Below are 23,892 nucleotides of genomic sequence, written 5' to 3' on the forward strand. Positions count from 1 at the left end.
TATGTATCCCATCAAAGGCAGGGCTACCTGTGAAACCAGTCATGTGCTTTACAAGCTAAGCTGCAACTGCTGCACTGTGTTCTACATGGACATGACAACCAACAAGTTGTCTGTCCGAATGTATATCCACCAACAAACTGTGGCCAAGAAACAGTTTGACCACACAGTTTCTGAGAACACTGCCCAATATAATGTTCTTCATTTTAATGTCTGCTTCACAGCCCATGCCATCTGGATCCTTCATACCAACACCAGCTTTTATGAATAGCGCAAGTAGGAACTCTCCCTGCAATACACCTACATTCCCATAACCCTTCTGGCCTCACCCTTTGTTAGTCATTGTCCTTCACTCACTTATCCCTGTCCCAGATCCCACTCCAGCACTACACAGCCCTCTATTCCACCAACGACTCACAGTCTTTTTACTTCTCTCCTTTTCTGCTCCCCCCATCATCCCCTGCCCTCCATTAAACCTCGCAACTGCTCCTAGCTATCCTACCCTCTCTCCACCTCATCCCTGTATGCTCCCTCATGCAACACTTTACCGTTCCCCATTACTAGCCTGCTGTACCTCTCCCACCCCACCCCACCCTCCTCCTTACCCTCGCCAGCCAAATTGCTTCTCCCATCATGTGCAGCTGCTCACAGTCTGGCCTTGGCAGTCAGGAACAGTTGTCGTGTGTGTGAGTTGAGTTTGCATGAAGAATTTAGTCAAAAACATACTTGTTTAACAGTCTTTACAATGTGCCTATTTGTGACTCAATGTCTCTGCTATATGGTGAGTAGCAATCTACCTGTTTCATAATATTGTCATTATTCCATCCTGGATTTTCCATTGTTTAATAAATAAAATAGTTTGTCCCAAAGCTGCCTGTGTGCAGGGTAAAGCAACTCTCTCATTTCGCACACACATCTTCGTGAAAAGATAAGGACAATGTGAATAAATAACAAACAGGCAGTTTCTAAGTACTTTTTGCTGCATTCTTCCTTGGCAGATAACAGCAGAAATCACTCCCTTAAAAATGCACCATAGCTTACTTTGTAGGGTATCCCCCAGCTATTACAGAAACTTTCATTTCATAACAATGCAGTTCAGGGTATCCAAAGACACTTGCCCAGTCATGTTTTAGTCTATTGCTTCAATTAGGATTTTACAAATGGAGAATCAACAGATGAAGTAGAAGTAACTTTTTGGATGCCAAAGGGAAGTGTTTTTGGACCCTTGCTGCTCATGTTGAATATTAATGACCTTGACAATATTTGTAGCAGAGCCTCAGACTTTGATTTCAGAGTGGTGCTAAGACTGGATAGTTCCTTTAAATTTACAGAAATGCAAAACAGTTCACTTCACAAACCACAGAAAAGCAGTATCCTATTACTACAAAATCAGTTAGTCACAACTGGACTCAGTCACCTCATACAAATAACTGCTTGTTACAATTTGTGGGGATATGAAATGCAACAATCACATATGCTTAGTCATAGATAAGGATTCTATAAAGGAGAATTCTTATAAAAGCAGAGTGGTGCATCACATCCTAGAATATCACTCAAGTGTTTATGATCAACATCAAATAGGGCTAAAAGGGGATACTGAACATATATAAAGAAGAGCAGCATAAATGGTCACAGGTTTTAGGGAAGAGAGAAAAATGAATAAAATTATTTTTTTCATGAAATGATTTTTTAATTATTTACACATTGTGTTCAGATAACAAAACTATAAAACCATTTTTTTCATGCAGTAACACTAACAACATGCTTGTCTGGAAGTGAGAAAATTTTCTTCGTTATCTCCTTGTATTTTGCAAGAGTATTCTCATTCTCACCTGGAAAAGAAAAATTAATTTTATGAGCAAACTACTCTCAGTTTCAAAAATAGGGCATTGTGACCAGCTTACAAAACATATCTATTTATCTCAGTGCTGACATCTGAAGTACTAGTCAAAAACAAAATAAAGCAAAGTAAAACTGCAATACTAAAACTGCTGTTACTGACTCATATAACTCTGTTGAACAATAAAAATTCAAGAAACTATGAATAATGTGAATATCCTCAAACACTCTTTTAAACAAATCATTGAAAACATTTCTCATTTTTTTCAGTAATAAAAAAATGTGAAACTATTTATACACTGTCTATTAGTATTATAAACAACACAAGTACCAAAATAATAGACAGGGTCACTCTCATATGCTTTGCCTTGCAAATTACATAAAACCACAGAAAAAGCATGAGAATACAGTGACAGCAGGTAATGTAAACAGTAAATTTGCAAATAACAAAGTGCTGGTTTTGTGTGTGTGTGTGTGTGTGTGTGTGTGTGTGTGTGTGTGTGAGAGAGAGAGAGAGAGAGAGAACTTTTACTAGAAAAAGAAGACAATCTGAAAAACTAGTGTGAATACTGTTCCCTGTTATGTGTTTCTGTGCCCCACAGTTCAGTCCACTGTAGGTGAGTGGTTCCCTTTCCCTTACTTCACTTATTGCCTTTATAACTGATTATTTTAACTTGATGAGTTTTAACTAGATGAGTCAACCAAGTATCAAAAAACTTGAACAGGAGAATAATGTACGAAGATTGATAAAACCACTGTATAATGAATTGAAGACCTAACAGAATGAACAGAAAAAGATATTTGTAAAGGGAAAATGCATTAATAAAAGATGTTTTGAACTAAAGAGTATGATGTAGAAGTTAGCAGATATAAAGAAAATTATGGGAACTTCAACACACTAATTCTCCAATAAGAAGTGGTTCGTGGGAATGGAGGCCTGCCTAATGGCATTCCAGAAGTAGTCCATCGGGTTTAGACTGGATGAATTTGGTGGCAAAGACATCAATGTGAGTTGACTATCAGGCTCCTCAAACCCCTGAAGCACGATTCTGGCATTTTGACATGGAAAACACCTTCCATTTTTACCGCAGGTCCCATCAAAGCCTAAGTGAAATATTCCCTTAAAGCGGAAATCTGTCCCCACTAATATGTATCCATGGTGTGGTGCATGTTTCAAGCAGCAGCAGCAGCTTTTCGCCTGAATGATCATGCGTCCGGCCATGACTATCACCCTGGTGTAACAAGAAATGTGATTCATCCAGCCAGATGAAGCATTTACACTGATTCATGGTCCAGTCTTGATTAACCCATGTGAACTGCAATTGTAACTGATCATGTCATTGGATCATCTGTTTCAGAGCCCCATGTTCAACATCGTGTATTGAACGGTGTGCTCTGAAACATTGTGCCTGTGCCAGCAGTGTACTCTACCATCAGACTTACCAAAGGTCATCATCTATCCTGCTTCACCAAGTGGGAAAGTCTCTGACCTCCATGACCCATGATGAGGCATGGACATCCAACTTGTCTGTTTCGCAGTTTCACCATTTTGTATGACTTTCCACAGATGCCACAACAGTGGCATGTAAACAACTGACCAGCTTTATGATTTCTGAGATACTTGTTCCCAGCTGCTGGGCAATAATAATCTGCCATTTGTCAAAGTTTCTAAGGTCAGTAGATTTCCTCTTTTGTGGCCTGTATCATCACAAAACTGATTCTCCGCAAATGTCTGGTCTGCTTGTATACTCTTCTTACAGTGTTATATGTCCGCAACACTACCAGGTGGCATGCAAACTCCCCTGGTGAGCAATTGTCATAACGGCTTGACACAACAATGTAGCATCTTGTGTCTTACAGTACTATTTGAAGTATCCAAGAAACCACAGACTTATATGGGCTCCTTAATGTCATGACCTAATCTTGTTCCTCACTACTTAGCCAGTTGATTCAGTTCCTCATTCAGAACAATCATTGCAGTATAGGGAACTGATGCATTCCTACAGATTTTTCATGTGGCAATCAGGAAGTGCTATTCCAAATGGACCATTTCATTAATCGAGCAAATAATACCCATTGTCAATATAACAATGCAACTTAGCATAGCTATCTGAATAGGTAAGACAAAAATAAACTAAACTGCAGCTCATTTAAGTGAAAATAGCATCTTGATACAGAATATATCAATAATCCTTCTATGTTCCATATGAATATAATGCCATGACTGAGAAAACAGACGAACCTTCATTCCATATGTTTGACACAGCATCCCTGTACTCAGATACATTAGGAATGGATGATATATCTTCATTTATGTCTTCTACATCACCGTTTGGCCATTTCAAAAGTTTGAGAATACTATGACGAGATAAATTGGTGTCCCATCTATAATATTCCATGTCAGCTTCCGTTTTCTCTTTTTCCCAGTCCTCAAATTTCTATAAATCAGAAAATGTCAAACATTATCTGTTGTTCTAATTACAAAAAATAATTAATTTCTACAAATTCCATAATTTGCAAAAATAAGAATAACAGCAGTATAAATAAAATACATACAACAGACTCATGTACAACTGCTGTCAAAAGATACATGGCATAATCATAATTCTGTTTCTTCAGTGGACAACGATCAGCTGCAATGGTCAAAACGTCTGTTTTGGCATCATAGCGTTCTTGAACAAGCCTCTGCAATTTGTCTTTTGCATGATCATCTAAACTAAAGTTTTTAACTTTCACCTGAAAGTAAAAACAACTATTAAGATTTACTGAAAACTCAAAAACTACACTAAAGTAACTCATTTGTACCTACCCGAATTGTAACTATCCTAGCCTTGGGATCCCGAATTGTTGGTGATGAATGACAATAGTCTGATGAAATTACTTCTAAAGGAAAATACTGTTCTATCTTTTCATCACTGTCCAACTCTTCAGGCCATGGAGTACAGAACTTTTTAAGTGCATTGCAATGTTTTTTAACTGCTGGAGGAGTTAGATGAAGAAAGTTAGGAATCTTCATCAGTTCAGCATTTCCATATTTTCCTGGAACAACTCCTTTTTCAACATACCCCTGTCGAACAGGCAGAGGTACAACTGCAGGATGGAAGGATCGAGGGCCCACCCAGACATTTGACCAGTCTGCATCAGGTGATAGCTGGTTGCTTCTATTAAGTAAAACAGCAATACCCTCTGTTAGTGAAACATTTAACATGTTTGTAACACACAGACAGTGAGGGGGGGGGGGGGGGGAGGTGCAAGGTGCAAGGGGGGATGGTAATACAAATAATATGAGGCAGTCATCATCATGCATGACTTTCTTTATAAGCTCGCTCTCACCTATTATAATTTCCTTAGCATGCACTTAAAATTGATTATTGAAGCATGCACTTAAAACTGATTATTGTTATACCTTTCTTCAGTGTAAGAATAATGCAATAACACACCTCACAAAGCTAGATAGGAAAGAGTGTTTAGAAATATAATGACTCATGGCTTGGGGAACTGATCAGTTGTGGGCTTCTCAAGATCAAAAGATTTTCCAGTAGTCTGCAAAAAAATTTAAATTCTTGCATTTTACAGTGGAACTTTCAACTAGTCCAGAACTTTAATCACAATGCAACTTTTCTTGGGTCAATTATAATGACAATTTATTTGGATAGTAATTTAGAATTGTATTGGATCACTCCATGTAGTTGGACATTATTTTTAATAAGCATGTTCATAAAATATGGCACCTGTCAGTCAATGTTTGAAGCATATATGCAGACTGAAGTGATGAATGAAAACTTGTACCAAGGCTGGGATTCCTAGCTTGTCTCCCTCCTCAAGCTAAATTTCCATTCACACATCAGCCCACTTGGTTTTTCTCCTAAATTCGAATAGCATTCGTGTAATGAAACTAATAATCGGCATTCAAGTTTGCAGATCCCTCTCTCCATGCCAACTGTCAGGCAATTACAGTTTTTTTTTTTTTTTTTTTTTTTTTTTTTTTTTCGCTAAACAGTAGCTCTGGTAAATACACTGACAGGAGAAAAATTGCAGTGCCAAGAAGTAACTGCAATGTAAACGAAGCTGGAAGGCATGTTGCTACATATAAAAGATGATATCTATTCAAATTTTGCACTAGTCACATAACAGCGGTGCTAGTAGTGCCACTGCCGAGGATGAAAATCAGGTTTGCTTTAAATACACACTGTAACAATTGTGAGCATTACTTACCTTTGAGACTGCTGTTAGTCAACAATTCCTTTAAGTGACGAAGATACCATTATCAACACCTCACTATATTTGAGTGAGGTTTTGTGTAATGCAGAAAGACTTGGCAGGAGTGTAGCCAGCCACTGTACATGGTTACTGGCAATGGTGGTCACAAGAATATACATTTGCGACCAGGCTCTGGACGGCCAACGAGGCACTACAGAGGAGGAAGGCCTTTGTGTTCAGCGTCTCGCTCTGGCACATCACACTTCATCTGCAGCAACAACTTGTGCAGCAGTTGGTACAACAGTAACACAATAAACTGTTACAAATCAGTTACTTCAAGGACAGCACCAAGCCAGAAGCCCTGTAGCATGCATTACAAACCACCACCATTTGCTAATTCAGTGGTGTCAAGTGAGAAAGCATTTGAGGCAAGGGCGAAGGTCTTTCGTGTTTTGTGATGAAAGCTGGTTCTGCCTCGGTGCCAGTGATGGCTGTGTGTTGGTCAGGAGGCGACCAGCTGAGGCCCTGAAACCAACATTTCTGCGTGCTCACGCACTGGACATGCACCTGAAGTTATGGTTTCGTAAGACAGCAAAAGAACTCTTGTGGTTATCCCACAAGCCATATCTGCAAATATGTACGTCATTCTGGTGGTTCAACCTGCTGTGCTGTCATTCATGAACAAAACTCCAGGGAGCATTTTCCAACAGGATAATGTTCGCCCACATACCACTCCTGTAACCCGACATGCTCCACAAAGTGTCAACATGTTGCCACAGCGTGTTCAATCAACGTACCTGCCTCCAAGTGAGCACATATGGGACATCATCAGACAACAAATCCACAACCATACACAAACAGCATTAGCTGTCCCTGTACTGACCGACCAAGCACAACAGGCATGGAACTCCATCCCACAAACTGACATCCAGCACTGGTACAACGCAATGCATGCACATCTGCATGCTTGCATTCAACATTCTGGCAGTTACACTGCTTATTAATGTACTACCATTTCACATCGGCAATGGCTTATCTCGTGCTTACATTGACCTGTGATCTTGCAATGTAAATCATTTAAATGAGTTTCCTGAGCAAACTTATTCCTGAAATTTCATTATTCTACATTAATTATATTTTGGCATTGCAATTTTTCTTACCTGTCAGCATATATTAGGAGCAGCTCAGGCTGCAGGTTATATTCCACATTTTTCTTAACTTGAGTGTTGACATAGTGTTGGCCAGATTGCTTTTGTTGGTATATACAGTGTAATCCCAGTCAGCGGTTATGTAGGGACATTCATTTTACAGGAATTCCAATAAATTACTGATTGTCGTTTCATCATCTTATTCCCCTTTTTTGTGACCCCCCCCCCCCAATCCCCTACATCACACAATATTTTAAGGTTATACTCATACATCAATTGTAACAAACTATGAAAACAATCAATTATTGACAAAATTATTTAATTGGATAAATAAAAAATCTACTCACCAAGCAGCAGCAGAACACACACATAAAAGAGTTGTAATTGGCAAGTTTTTGGAGCCAGTGGCTCCTTCTTCAGGCAGAAGGACTGAAGGGGAAGGAAGAAGGGTAAAGGACACTCCTTTTCCTTCACCCTTCTTCCTTCCCCTTCAATCCTCCTTCCTGGAGGAGGAGCCAGCGGCTCCGAAAGCTTGCCAATTACAACCGTCTTTTATGTGTGTTCTGCTGTCACTTGGTGACTAGATTTTTTTATCCATCCAATTAAATAGTTATAATAAACTGATAAATGAGTATTAGCTTCCTGCTCCAATATGAAACACATCATCTGCCTGCTATTGTCTCCATGGCTACTTAGAAACCAGATGTTACACACCTTTATATTTATCTACAGCCAAACGCACTGCACAAAGCACAAGTGTAACAACAGGATGCCTAATCAAAACTTGTACCATAAACTTGAATTGTATGGAGTGGTGATTTTTTCCCCTTTTAGAGTCAAAACTTTCCCAAACTCAATTCTGAACAAAGTCAAAAAAATTATAAAGTTTAATGAAAGTACAGTAGGTATTAGTGAAGACTGAGCTAAATGAGAAATATATAGCAGATAAAATATTCCAGTTTATTAGTCGAAGACACAAATATGAGGATGAACATTTGGGATAGGAAATAAGCCAAACAAATATCTTAAATAGAAAATCAATACGAACTGATAGGACAATAAGCAAAAAGACCAAAAGAGAGAGTCAGAAATTTGGAAAAGAAGAGGATGTAACCAAGAAATGGCACTGCTTATAAGGAGGATTAGAAGTAGTTTCCCAACAGTGAAGTGTGATGGTGATGATATCAGAACAACTGATTTTCAAGTGAGAAGCAATAACTGATAGAAGCAAGGAATTAGAAACCAATATGACTTTGTACACCTGCTCAAAAAGTAACAAAAAAGAAAAAGGTTTTAAAATCCTGTTGGTCATTAGAGACAGAGCCCCAACTTGAAAAAATGAGAATGGGGATGGAAACTGCCTATTGTTTTCTAAGTAACTGTTCCAGCATTTGCCTTAATCAATTTAGGGTCACTGCCAGTAAACCCTCAATTCTTTGAAGAACTGAACTCCCAAATATGAATCACTTTCAAATGTCTGATTACCTTACAAATGAATTAGTGTTATATATTTGTCTTAAAGCATGTAAATGAGAAAAAGTTTATCAAAAGTTTGAAATTACACTTAAAGTTTGTTGGAAGTTGCTCAGAGCTCTCATTATGAAACACTGGATGAACGTAAACAGAGTAATTTGTGCTCCATTTTAAGCAAATGTTAGTTTCTCACATGTCTCAATGTTTACATCATCATATCTCCCAAACTACATATTGTACAATGATTTAATTTTGCAGGTTCATTCAGTCTGCAAACAATATTGCAAATAGTTTAGTAGTAAAGTAATAAATTAAAACATCGTGCCTGAAGCTGAAGTTTGACTGCATGAATAGCAAAAATGTAGGAAGCGATAAGCTTTTCCTATCATCATTAACTGGGAGGGTGGGGTTGTCAGTGAGAGACAATTGTGAAACGACACAGGTCATATACCAGCTCTTATGTAAACACTGTTTGGCCTTTTACATCGGCATGACTACCACCAAATTATGAATTAGGATGAATGGGTACAGGCAGAAGGTATATACTGGCAATATGCAATATCTTGTTGCTAAGCATGCTCTACAATATGACAGTCATGACCTTGGTGCCTGTTTCACCACACGCACCCCAGACACCAGTTTCTCAGAACTCCACAGGTGGGAACTAGTGCTACAACATGTCCTTGATTCTCGCCACCCACCTGGCCTTAATTTACATAAATTTCTTTTGTCTCAGCATTTCTTCTCAGTAGCTACTCTTTTCTTCACTCCGTTTTAGTTTTCTACATCTTTCATTGTCTTACCCATCTATTTTTACTGTCCCCCCCCCCCCCCCCCCTTCACACATCTGTTACGTACAATGCACTTAGCTTTTCACTCTTATTAACTCATGCATGAAATTTAAGCAGTAATCTCTGTCTTGCAAATTACCCTGTTTTCCACCTATAAGCTCTCAGGTTTTCAAATCTCATCTGATGCAGTCCCCAACAATCAGTCTTTCCTTCTCATCCCATGCAGTAAGTCTTCCCTGACCCGCAGTTCTTGGTGACTTTTCGGAAATCTACTCCTTTCCCTAGACCTCTCCAGTCATTTTCCTTTGACTCTCTTCCTTCCCCTTCAATCCTTCTGCCTGAAGGAGGAGCCACTGGCTTCGAAAGCTTGCCTAATTACAAAACCTCAATCCATAAAACTTCTCACCCCACCCAAACCATGCACCCCCACCTTTTACCTCCTACCTAAGATCCACAAACCCAATCATCCTGGCCGTCCTATAGTTGCCACTTAGTGAGTAGACTTTTTTATCTACCCAATTAAATATTTTGTCAAAAATTGATTGTATTTGTTGTTATAAAAGCTAAGAAAGCTTAACCCACTTTGAAAAGTAGTTTATCACAACTGTTATTTAATCTGCACACTGAAGAAGCAAAGAAGAGAGTGAACGCTGATTCTTGAAGAATTCTCTAATGGAAGGGAAAAGTATATGGCAGAAAAATCCCAAATATAAACTAAAATGAATACAAAAGTAATTAAAAGTATCACAACAGATATATTAAAGGTGGGAAGGAGGGATGAGGCAGAAGATATATGCTTTATATAATGTAGGATTAGACAATATGGCCAATCTGAGAAAGAAATGAATGCAGAATGCATAGGTGATGCACATATTCTTCAGCTTCAAAAATTTACCATACAAACAGTTTCAGATGTCAAGCACCCATTTTTCTAAGTTTGCAGCTACTACTTGTAATTGGCCACTCCATGTGACAGAATGGGACATTCACATGACATTTTCACATGTTTCATAATTCAAAATTAAATTTGTATTTAAACAGGAGCACTCTTAGCAGGTCCATAAAATGGTATATGTCTAAATATAATTTCAGTAAAATAAAATGATAGAAATATTATCTAGTATTGTGTAAATAACTAAAACAGACTTGTGATGGATCGAGACTCAGACAGGGCATAAAATCCATGTGTGGTAACAAGGTATAAAAATTTTGTGAAATTACAGCCAACTACATTCTGATATTTTTCATGCTATTTTGTCAAAAACTGACACTTTGAGGTCGTGGCTGTGTACAAAATACAAGTCGACTCTTACATAGAAGATTACAGCAACCAGCCACTTTTTACAATGCTATTTATTTATTTAAACACTGCCGTTACTGGTTTTGAACTGTCAGGTTCATCTTCAGATGGCTATTTCATGTTTTACATTAGATTCCTCCTTTCTTTTCCCCAACTGACGAAATTTCCTTGGGGTGGTGGTGCCAATGAACAATCTGTGCCATTATGTTCCAGTGCAGGCTGCTTATGGTGTTGCAGCAGTGAAAACTGTATAGTGCACCTTTTTATGTATAAATATGCACATAATGTGAAGCACTACTCACACACTAAGAAGTTTAATCACATGGAGGTATGTATACATCTTTGCATATGCCTTTCCCATGAACATATGACAATAATTTATTAGGCTAATATTACATAGAATGTTATCATTTAAACTAACTGAAGAAGAAATGAAATGAAATGATTGTATAGCATTGTCAGCCGGGAGGCCCCATTCGGCAAACTTCAGCTGCCTAGTGCGAGTCTTATTGCAGTTGACGCCACTTTGGGCAACTCTTGTGCCAGTGATGAGGATGAAATAATGATGAGGACAACACAATACCCAGTCTACAAGCGGAAAAAATCTCCAACCCAGCTGGGAATCGAACCCGAGTCCACTGCATGGGAGGCAAGCATGTTACCATTCAGCTAAGCAGGAAATATTAAGAGAAACATGTAATATGTCAAACATTATTTAAGATACAAAAATTTTGAAGTTTTATTTTATGAAAGTTCTTTTTTAATTTTATTAAAATAACAGCTCAAAACTGATTAAAAGCAGGGAATAATTAACTTTTTTAGTGTCTTCCAGATAGTGTTTTGAATTGTGACAAAATGCAACAAGTTATAAAAACATAATTTGAAGGTTAAAAATTTTAAGATGCTGATTATTTCCATATGCGATTTTTCCCTAACATTTATTTCTTATAAAACAAACTTGCATTGAAATAACATTGGATTGAGACTCAGACAGGGAATAAAATCCACATATGGTAACATGAAAATTTCGTGAAATTACAGCCAACTGGATTTTGATATTTTTCATGCTATTTTGTCAAAATCTGCCTTATTTGCTGTACTGTAACAGAAATAGACAATAAAACATACATTTTATATTGCATTAAAAGTTATTCTTGCATTACAGAACAACAATTAAATTTTATATATCAGTGATAAAATTACTATGTAAAGAATTTATAAAAACCCAAATACAGGAAGTTAACCATAATATACCTCATAAAACATGTCTTACAAAATCGTTGTTCAAGAGTTTGTTTTCTTATTAGAAGATAACTTTCTTCACCTACGATTACAACAAAATTCCCTGTATTTTATACAGATTTAGTAATTTTGAATTTTTCTGCACAAATTTATCTACAATAATGAAGGATTACATTTTTTGTGAGTTTGATTTCACTTTTGGTAGAATGGGCCAAATCTGAAAACGGCATCTGAAACTGTTTATTCAATAAATTTTATTTTGCAGTTTAGTCTCTGTACAACAAACATATCATATTCTACACCACTTGCTGTTGCTCTGTGGTACCATAACAAATATTACCATGCATATGTAATGGTGCCAACAACAGAGAAGGGCAGAGCCGAATTTTCTGAAAATGTAGATATGTTTGGAGCACACCACTGGATGTAAGTGAAAGAAAATACATGAGAAAAATCAACACTTTTGATAGCTCCTGGATATCACTTAAGAATGAAGTAATCGAATACAGAATGGAAATAAATTAATAGATCGGTGAGGAATGAAATGTGTCTCAAAAAACTTACCAGAAAAGGAAATGACTGCTCAGGACAAATGCAAGATAATGTGGAATAATTACACTCGAAATGATGAGACCAGTAGCAGAGGGGTAAAAATCTGTAGTAGGAGCAGATTGTAGTAGTAACGGTGGTGGGAAAGGGAGGAGAAGGAGTGTGAGAAAGATTTTAATACAGAATAGAGATGACCACAAATATTACAGTTACAAGGCGAATACAAGATCAATACAGGAAAAATGCATGGTAAGGACAACATTATATCAGTGAAATGAATGATGACAGATGGGACAAAAATACAAATTAATATGACGTTGAAAAATAATAACAACGGTTCAAGAAACAACAATCACTCACAGGACAGATGAGCAATTATTAGCAGGTCGGCCTGTAAACATGTATGACACACGTCATAGAAGTTCAGAAGCAGAAAATTTCGGGAGGGTAATCTAAGAACTCCTATTTCAACTTCACTGTGTTTTAGAGTGGACGACATGTTACACAGTTATTATCTCTGACAGCCTCCTTTGACCACAACAGCCCATATTCCTTACCGTGGTGGCAGTACTTCTGGTTTTACAATTTTTCTTCTGGATTCTGTTTGCTCCTTCTTTGGAACCAGATTCAGCACCCTGAACTCATCTGCAAAAATAAGTGGTACACTGTATTGTATCTGACTGCTTTACAATTACTCTTTGAAAGAAAACATTATATGCCTGTACATAATAACTACCACTAGATAAGCCATGTGTTAACCGCTTTTACCATTCAATAAAAATAAATAAATAAATAAATAAATAAATACGCCATGATAACCACCAAAGTGGACTCAGTGGTTATTACGGACAATAAAGTTAGTGTCCAGTCCCTAGTGAATGAGACAGGAACTAAATTTGAGGATACCAAAGCAAAAGCCGAAATGCTGAAGTCCACTTTCAAATGTTCCTTTACAAGGGAGAACCCAGGAGAGTTGTTCCAGTTTAATCTTCACACTGCTGAAAAGATGAATGAAATAAGAATTATAGTTGGTGCCATAAATGATGATGGTCGAATTTAGGCTTGTTCTGCGCACCTATGTCACGCAGTCTCCAACACCCAATGAGTGTTGCAGTTGGTTGGTTTGTGGGATTAAAGGGACCAGACTGCAACGGTCATCGGTCCCTTTGTCCAAAAAATTAAAACCACCCAAAGAGAATAAAAACGAACAGGAGGAAAGACGTCAGACGACACGGGACAAGAAATACGCCGACAGAGATCAGACAAAACAAATTAAAATCACACAGAGTGTGACGGTGGTTGGCTGACCATAGAGAAAAAAAAAGGAAAAGCCAACCACCGAGAACACATTAAAAAACTCAGTTTAAAATCGGAGGCCAAAAGCCAGAATCAACACTAAAAAACAGAAACACTCAGATTAAATGATAAAAACCCCCTGCCCGAATAAAACTTAAAACTAAGCCAGCCATAGCAGGGTCATCAGTTAAAAGGGCAGGGAGCGTGTCAGGCAGTGCGAACCTCTGCCTGAGCACAGCTAAAAGCGGGCACTCCAAGAAAATGTGGACCACAGATAAAATGGAGCCGCAGCGACATAGAGGTGGGTCCTCACGGCGCAATAAGTGGCCGTGGGTCATCCGTGTGTGCCCAATGCGCAGTCGGCATATGACGACAGACTCCTTGCGAGAGACGCGCAAGGAGGAGTGCCACACAGTCGTCGTCTCCTTGACGGCACGGAGTTTGTTACGGGTGGTCAGACCGCGCCATTCAGCGTCCCAGAGCGAGATAACTTTGCGGCGTAAGACCGCCCTCAAATCAGTCTCCGGAAGGCCAATGTCTAGAATGGGTTCACTGGTGGCCTGTCTGGCCAGGCGGTCAACACGTTCATTGCCCAGGATACCGACATGACCGGGGGTCCACACAAAGACCACAGAGCGGCCGTAACGGGCAAGAGTATGCAAGGACTCATGGATAGCCATCACCAGACGAGAATGAGGGAAACACTGGTCGAGAGCTCGTAAACCGTTCAGGGAATCGCTACAGATAAAGAAGGACTCACCTGAGCAGGAGCAGATATACTCTAGGGCACGAAAGATGGCAACCAGCTCAGCAGTGTAAACGTTGCAGCCATCCTGCAAGGAACGTTGTTCGGAATGGTCCCCTAGAGTTAGTGCATACCCGACACGACCAACAACCATCGAACCATCAGTGTAAACAATGCCAGAGCCCTGATACGTGGCCAGGATGGAATAAAAGCGGCGGTGGAAGGCCTCTGGAGGGACTGAGTCCTTCGGGCCCTGTGCCAAGTCGAGCCGAAGGCTAGGGCGAGGAACACACCATGGGGGTGTCCGCAAAGTGGCCCGGAAAGGAGGTGGAACAGTGAAAACCCTAAGCCCGGAGAGAAGCTCTTTGACGCGGACCGCGATCGTACAACCAGACCGGGGCCGACGTTCTGGCAGATGGACGATAGTTTGGATGCCCGGGCAAGCTAAAAACATGGGCAGCATAAGCGGCCAGCAAACATTGGCGCCGTAACCGCAGGGGAGGGACACCTGCCCCCACTAGTACGCTGTCCACAGGGCTGGTGCGGAAGGCACCAGTGGCAAGTCGTATTCCGCTGTGTAGTATTGGGTCCAGTACCCGCAACGCAGATGGGGAAGCGGAGCCATAAGCCAGGCTCCCATAATCCAGACGGGACTGGATTAATGCCTGGTAGAGCCGTAACAAGGTAGATCGGTCGGCGCCCCAGCTGGTGTGGCTCAAGCATCGCAGAGCATTGAGATGCCGCCAACACGCCTGTTTAAGCTGCCGAACATGAGGCAGCCAAGTCAACCGGGCATCAAAAAGTACACCCAAAAACCTGTGGGTCTCCACCACAGCAAGAAGTTCACCGTCAAGATAAAGCCGCGGCACAGGATGGACCGTTCGGCGCCAGCAGAAATGCATAATGCAGGTCTTGGCAGCCGAAAACTGAAAACCACACGCTACAGCCCAAGACTGCACCTTGCGCCCTGTAGCTGACGTTCAGCAGCTGCAATGCCAATAGAGCTATAGTAAAGGCAGAAGTCGTCAGCATACAGGGAAGCGGAGACAGAATTGCCCACGGCCACAGCGAGCCCGTTAATGGCTATTAAAAACAGGCAGACACTTAAAACAGAACCCTGTGGCACACCGTTCTCCTGGACGTGGGAGGAACTATATGAGGCCGCGACTTGCACGCGGAAGGTACGACACGAGAGAAAATTGCGGATAAAAAGCGGCAGAGGACCCCGAAGACCCCATCCATGAAGCGTAGAAAGGATGTGATGACGCCATGTCGTATCGTACGCCTTCCGCATGTCGAAAAAGACAGTGACCAGGTGCTGACGGCGGGCAAAGGCAGTACGGATGGCCGACTCCAGGCTCACCAGATTGTCGGTGGCGGAGCAGCCTTTACGGAACCCACCCTGAGATGGAGCCAGAAGGCCCCGAGACTCCAGTACCCAATTCAAGCGCCGGCACACCATCCGTTCAAGCAACTTGCAAAGAACGTTGGTGAGGCTAATGGGACGGTAGCTGTCCACCTCCAGAGGGCTCTTTCCAGGTTTCAAAACGGGGATGACAATGCTTTCCCGTCATTGCGACGGAAACTCCCCCTCGACCCAAAGACGGTTGTAAAGATCGAGGAAGCGCCGCTGGCAGTCCAATGAAAGGTGTTTCAGCATCTGACAGTGGATGCCATCTGGCCCAGGAGCGGTATCAGGGCAAGTGGCTAGGGCACTGCGAAATTCCCACTCACTGAATGGAGCATTGTAAGATTCTGGGTGGTAGGTGCGAAACGAAAGGCTCCGACGTTCCATCCACTCTTTAATGGAGTGGAAGGCCAGTGGGTAATTGGAAGAAGCGGAACTAAGAGCAAAATGCTCTGCCAAGCTGTTGGCAATTTCGTCAGAGTCTGTACAAACTGCTCCATTCAGTGAGAGCGCAGGGACACTGACAGGGGTCCGATAGCCATAGAGGCATCGGATCTTGGCCCAGACCTGCGATGGAGAGACATGGAGGCCAATGGTGGACACATACCGCTCCCAGCACTCCTGCTTGCTTTGGCGGATAAGGCGGCGGGCCCGCGCACGCAGCCGTTTGAAGATGATGAGGTGTTCAATGCAGGGATGTCGCTTGTGACGCTGTAGCGCCCGCCGGTGATCTTTAATCGCTGCAGCGATCTCAGGCGACCACCAAGGCACAGTCCGCCGCCGAGGGGACCCAGAGGAACGGCAGTAACGATGTCGGTGGTGACGGATTGAACTACCGCATCAATGTCATCATTAGAGAGAGGCTCAATAGCGGCAGTGGAGGAGAACAAGTCCCAGTCAGCCTGATTCATAGCCCATCTGCTAGGGCGCCCAGAAGAGTGACGCTGTGGTAGTGACAGAAAGATCGGAAAGTGGTCACTACCACACAGGTCGTCATGCACACTCCATTGGACAGACGGTAAGAGGCTAGGGCTACAGATTGAAAGGTCAATGGCGGAGTATGTGCCATGCGCCACACTGAAGTGTGTGAAGGCACCATCATTTAAAATCGAGAGATCGAGCTGCGACAATAAATGCTCAACGACGGCGCCTCGACCTGTTGCCACTGACCCACCCCACAGAGGGTTATGGGCGTTGAAGTCGCCCAATAGCAAGAAAGGTGGCGGCAATTGGGCTATCAGCGCAGCCAGGACATGCTGCGAGACATCACCATCCGGTGGAAGGTAAAGACTGCAGACGGTAACAGCCTGTGGCGTCCACACCCGAACAGCGACAGCCTCTAAAGGTGTTTGGAGAGGGACAGACTCGCTGTGCAGAGTGTGAAGGACATAGAGGCAGACGCCACCAGACACCCTTTCATATGCTGCCCGGTTCTTATAATAACCCCAATAGCCACGGAGGGCGGGGGTTCGCATTGCTGGAAACCAAGTTTCCTGAAGAGCAATGCAGAAGAAAGGGTGAAGGCTGATAAGTTGGCGGAGCTCAGCTAGATGGTGGAAGAAACCGCTGCAGTTCCACTGGAGGATGGTATTGTCCATGGCGGAGAAAGGCGTGACGGGACTGGGAAGGCAGATTACGCCGCTGGGGTACCTGCTGCCTCTGATGGAGCACCCGTGCAAGTGCTATCCATTGCGTCTGAGGCACCGGCGAGATAGAGGTCCTCAGCGGATGCAAGGATCTCCACCTCATCCTCAGACGCAAAGCTTTTAGGTAGCGGTGGAGTAGGTACCACCGCAGGTGTCTTGGTCTTACAGGTCTTCAAAGTTGTTTTCTCTCGCTGTTCCTTTGGTTGCCGTTGTCGAGAGGGCTTATTGGAGTCAGTCTCTGGGACCAAAGAGGATCGCGAAGCCCGTCGTCCAGCGACCTGTGCCTTCTTCAGCCACTGGTTGGTGTCTGCTGTGCCGCTGGTAGGAACCTGGGAAGGGAGGGACCCAAGGGAACCCTTCCGAGCGAGAGACGCCGAAGAAGACTTACGCTTCTCCGGCTTAGAAGTGGGGACTGGTGTCCCCAGTGGTGTAGTGGGTGCTGCTCCCGAGGTAGACGGTGTGGGAGCAACAGCGAGAGAAGGGGCCCCCATCGTCAAGGGGGCAGGTGAGGTCCTCTGACTCTGAGAGCTGACTGTATGTCTTGCAGCTGAAGGAGCTGGAGCGGGAGTGACAGTGGAGGCATAAGATGACATCATGCGCACGGGATGTAGCCATTCAAATTTCCGCTTAGCCACAGTGTAGGTCAGTCGGTCCAGGGTCTTATATTCCATGATTTTGCGTTCTTTCTGTAAGATACTGCAGTCCGGCGAGCAAGGGGAATGAGGCTCTCCACAGTTGACACAGACGGGAGGCGGAGCACATGGAGTATTGGGATGAGATGGGCGTCCACAATCTCGACATGTGAGGCTAGAAGTACAGCGAGAGGACATGTGACCGAACTTCCAGCACTTAAAGCACCGCATCGGGGGAGGGATATAGGGTTTGACGTCACATCGGTAGACCATCACCTTGACCTTCTCTGGTAATGTATCACCTTCGAAGGCCAAGATGAAGGCACCGGTAGCTACCTGATTGTCCCTCGGACCCCGATGAACGCGGCGGACGAAATGTACACCTCGGCGCTCTAAATTGGCGCGCAGCTCATCATCAGACTGCAAAAGTAGGTCCCGATGGAAAATAATACCCTGGACCATATTTAAACTCTTATGTGGGGTGATGGTAATGTTAACATCCCCCAATTTGTCACAAGCAAGTAACCTGCGTGACTGGGCAGAGGATGCCGTTTTTATCAAAACTGACCCAGAGCGCATTTTGGACAAGCCCTCCACCTCCCCAAACTTGTCCTCTAAATGCTCTACAAAGAACTGAGGTTTCACGGATAGAAACGAGTCACCATCAGCTCTGGTACAGACGAGATACCTGGGCGAATACACGTCACTGTCATTCATTGCCTTTCGTTCCTCCCATGGTGTGGCCAGGGATGGGAACAATTTGGGGTCATAAACGTTAGCTTTAAAATGAGCCCTCAAACACTTAGAGACTGCTGGTGGCTGGCCGCCAGCGAGAGATGATGTACCACGCTTCATTGCGGGTCATCCGCCCTGATGCCAACTACTCCGACCAAGGGCCCTCCCCATGGGCACCACCCAGCCTCAGCAATAGCCACCTGGCAGGATGGCCATTGCTGGGAGTCCTGATGCCCCAGGGAGATGGGCATCTACTCCTTGGCATACGTGGGGAGTTAACGGCGCATGCATCAGTAGAGCGATCCCTGTGTTGTCAGGGGGCTACAAACAACAGGGTACATAGCGGCCCCACCACAACGGACTGGCTACCGTGCTGGATCTTAGGTGCAAAAATGTCCAAGGTCGTCGTCGCAGTGAAAAGCAACACTGCAGAGTGCAGCGTGGTAATCGCACCCAGGGACGTATCCTCGCCCAAGAGATGGAAAACGAGCGGGACACCATTCCAACGACAAAAAAGCCGGCTAAAGGTCTCAATGCACGACGGATACAGTGCACCATGTAAGGTGCCCTTCCCCCATTGGCTCGCTCTTCGGAATAATTTAGAAAGATGGAGGTCAAACCCGAGAGGGGACCATCACATAAGGCCGAGACATTTGAGGCTCCCTTTAGTCGCCTCTTACGACAGACAGGAATACCGCGGTCCTATTCTAACCCCCGAACCCGCAGGGGGGGCGTGTTGCAGTGTTCTGAGTGCTCCCCTGTGAATGTGTTATACAATGTGTTAAACTAGATCGTAATAAGTAATTTCATGTATTTTTACTCCATTTGTTGCAAGTTGTCATCGCCGATAGTGGAGGTAAGCAACAAATTCTACATAAACAACCGAGACACATAATTTACAGGATATACGCTTTCTTCAAAGGTAAAGCACGCATATGCATGTACCACAACTACTGCTTTGAACCAGCAACAATGCAATCCTCGTCCAAGCCTAAACCTGCGTGAACCACCATTGTTTGGGAATCAGTCTATAGTGTCAATGGTATTGAAATCATTAAAATCCAACAAGGCTCCAGGGTCCAATGGAATCCCTGTCAGATTCTATACTGAATCTGCATCTGAGTTAGCCCCTCTTCCAACTATAATCTACCGTAGATCCCTCGAACAAAAAGCTTTGCTCAGTTCTTGGAAAAAGACACAGGTCACACCTGTCTACAAAAAGGGGAGTAGAAGTGATCCACAAAATTACCGTCTTGACATCAATTTCTTGTAGAATCTTAAAACATATTCTGAACTCAAACATAATGAGGTATCTTGAAAATAACGACCTCCTCAATTCCAACCAGCATGGATTCCGAAAACAATGCACTTTTCTCACATGATACACTGAAAGCTTTGGATCAAGGCAGTCAGGTGGACTCAGTACCACACCCCTGCTTATTGTCAAAAGTATGATCATGTGGGGTATCACGTGAAATCTGCGACTGAGTTGAGGACTTTCTGGTAGGGAGGACGCAGCATGTTATTTTGGATGGAGAGTCATCGTCAGATGTAGACGTAACTTCAGGGAAACATGTTGAGACCCTTGCTGTTCATGTTGTATATTAATGAGTTTGTAGACAATATTAATAGTAACCTCAGACTTATCGCAGATGATGCAGTTATCTATAATGAAGTACTATCTGAAAGAAGCTGCATAAATATTCACTAAAATCTTGATAAGATTTCAAAGTGGTGCAAAGATTGGCAACCTGCTTTAAATGATCAGAAACGTAAAATTATGCACTTCACAAAATGAAAAAATGATGTATGTATGATATCAATGAGTTACTGTTGGAATCAGTCAACTGATACAAATACGTGGGTGTAACACTTTCCAGGGATATAAAATGGGATGATCACATAGGCTCAGTCGTGGGTAAAGCAGATGACAAGACTTCATTTTATCGGTAGAATACTGGGGAAGTGCAATCAGTCCTCAAAAGAGATTGCTTACAAGTTACTCGTGCAACTGGTTCTAGAATATTGCCCAAGTGTGTGGGAGCCGTACCAAATAGGACAAACAGTGGAAATTGAACATATAATTACTGAGAAGGACAGCATGAATGGTCACAGGTTTGTTTAATGCATGGGAGAATGTCACAGAAATACTGAAAGAACTGAACTGGGAGACTCTTGAAGATATACATAGCCGGCCGGTGTGGCCCTGTGGTTCTAGGCGCTTCAGTCTGCAACCGCGTGACCGCTATGGTCGCAGGTCCGAATCCTGCCTCGGGCATGGATGTGTGTGATGTCCTTAGGTTAGTTAGGTTTAAGTAGTTCTAAGTTCTAGGGGACTTATGACCACAGATGTTAAGTCCCACAGTGCTCAGAGCCATTTGAACTATTTTTGAAGATAGACATAAACTATCTCGAGAAAGTCAATTAACGAAGTTTAAACAATTGGCTTTAAATGATAAGTCTAGGAATATACTACAGTCTCCTTTGTATCACTTATATAGGGATCATGAGGATAAGATTAGAATAATTACTAAACTCACAGAGGTATTCAAACAATTATTCTTCACACACTTCATATGTGACTGGAATGGGAAGAAACCCAATAACTGGTACAGTGGGACATCCTCTTACATCTGGCATCCCAGCACCCTATTTATTACCCCATAACTCACTGGACTGGAACTACTGGATCATGTTCTCTTCCAGTAGTCTGTCTATCACCTACAGCACACTGAAATGAGGAACAACCTCCTCACTATCCTTTACACCAGTTGTTCCCAGCATGGGGGTAGTTACCCCCTGAGAGGTAAAACAAGATTTTCTAAGGGGTAAAATACCAAAAGTGTGTGATTTTGTTTGTCAAGAAACTAAGCTACTTTTAAAACATCATCATTATTATTATTAATATAACAATTTTGCAAGACTTTAATACTGATTGCATAAGTTATCAGTAATTACTTTTTCCTCAACTGCTAGCATTAACACATGACATCATGCAGTGGAGGTTACAGGCACTTCACATAGAATACCAATTACACAATTACGTATTATTTTGAACAATTCATCTATGAAATTAAAAACACGACATATGTAACAAACACTAAATATCTCATGAAAATGTTTTCTGCAAGTTGTAGGTAGTTCCTGCAATAGACTAGAAATTGTTTCATTACTTACTTTGAAATGGATATATAAACTAACTGGCAGCACAACACAGTACTGTACGCAGAATTATTATCATTATTGTTGCTATTGGAGAGGTCACACACAAAGTGTTAACAACCTGAAGTCTTGCGATGTCTGCCACTTCAGAAGTAAGGAGTCCAGCAGACAAATGATTCAGAAACAGTAACTATGGTGCACACATCTTAACTAAGTAGATTTTAAATGGGGATGCATGGTGTGGGTGAAACAAATGTAACTAGGGTGTGGGGTAGTGCAGAGAAACCACGTTTTATAACAGGTGCCTACTCTGACTGTGAATGATTGTTACCTGTCGTGACTGAGTTATTGGTGCGCTCGCAACTCGCTGTTCACGGAGAACTGCTCAATCATTCGTTATAGCGCGTGCGCGCGCGAATGTGTGCTGATTTGAAATTCCTTGCCAGATTAAAACTGTGTGCAGAGCCAGGAATCGAAACCAGATACTTCGGAAAGCTGTGTGCACAGGTTGTGGACTGTGCGTGGATAACTGTAAAGCAAGTGTCAGCGAAAGACAAATGTTCTGGGTTCGAGTCCCGCTCCGGCACTGTTTTAATCTGACAGTAATTTTCATTACAAGCAGTATCTGTTGCAGTTACCGTCCAGATAGCGCGGCTCCCTGTTCTTGGTGCAAGTGTAAAACGTTACACTGTATGTGTAAATGAACTATAAGAAATACAAAAGAAACGTCCGGGGAGGAGGGACAATAACACAAACCTTGACCACAGTTTGCTTACTTCCTTCCCGAAGTTTGTGACATCTTTATTGTGTTATAATACTTACAAGCACTAAAAAAAAGTGAGCAGTTAATATCTGCTCCAAAGCCAAATATTCATACCATCAGTGCTTGTTTGCTGTCGTTGAGAATGCTGCCGTCTCGCAAAAACACATACTTCAGAAGCAGCTAGTCTAGCCTGAAGCAATGGACAGGCATTATCACATAACCTAACAAATCCTGCCATCACAACACTAACGTAAACACAAACATACGACTGAGACTACCGGATGCTCAAAATCCTTATAGCAGAGATAGTACACTACGTACACGAGCTCAAATAGATACGTCTCGCCAGAAACTGGCTGTGAGCTGCTAACACAAAAAGTGTGAGATATCCTTACAGGAAATAGTATTAACCAACTTTGATTCCATAAGGAACCGTTGTGCTCAGCGACTGTAGACTATAAGGAAGGAGAGACACACAGCAATCAGTCGTAATCCCATAAGTTTTTATTATTCTTACAAATCTAGATTTCGGCTATAAAGAACCACCTTCAGTGCATCTGAGTTATAATTTATCAGACTCGCGGCAGTATATCCTACCATATGTTCTTACAGGTGTATAGGTAGAAGGAACCTGAGATTCCTTTTGCGTATACACCTATAAGAACATATAGTGTGACATGTACTGCCGCGAGTCTGTCGAATTGTAACTCAAATGCACTGAAGATCGCTATTTATAGCCGAAATCTAGATTTGGAATAGTAATAAAACTAATGGGATTGCGACTGGTTGCTGCATGCCTTTGCTTCCTTGGAGACGGTATTGGCCATAAAATGAAGAAAAAAGTCTAAACATACATATAGAAATAAACACTTGTTGAAATATGACCCTCCATCAAACAATCCACCGCCCATTAATCGTTTGTGTTAGGCACTTTTGTTCAAGGTATAGATAATTACGCAGTGCACC

The 23,892-nt window shown here is 42.3% G+C and overlaps 1 protein-coding gene across 1 annotated transcript; it reads right to left on the bottom strand.

The window, feature by feature from the left end:
• Positions 1-1,662: 1,662 nt before the first annotated feature.
• Positions 1,663-23,227, bottom strand: LOC126260091 (28S ribosomal protein S35, mitochondrial). Its single transcript, XM_049957304.1, has 6 exons — positions 23,041-23,227; positions 13,097-13,184; positions 4,646-4,997; positions 4,393-4,572; positions 4,079-4,274; positions 1,663-1,829 (listed from the first exon to the last, which is right to left on the bottom strand). Exons 1-6 carry the CDS (start codon positions 23,162-23,164, stop codon positions 1,738-1,740), a joined length of 1,032 nt encoding a protein of 343 aa, XP_049813261.1. The 5' UTR covers positions 23,165-23,227; the 3' UTR covers positions 1,663-1,737.
• Positions 23,228-23,892: the final 665 nt, after the last annotated feature.

This window comes from Schistocerca nitens, chromosome 5 (genome assembly GCF_023898315.1).
Source record: "Schistocerca nitens isolate TAMUIC-IGC-003100 chromosome 5, iqSchNite1.1, whole genome shotgun sequence".
Taxonomy (NCBI): Eukaryota; Metazoa; Arthropoda; class Insecta; order Orthoptera; family Acrididae; genus Schistocerca; species Schistocerca nitens.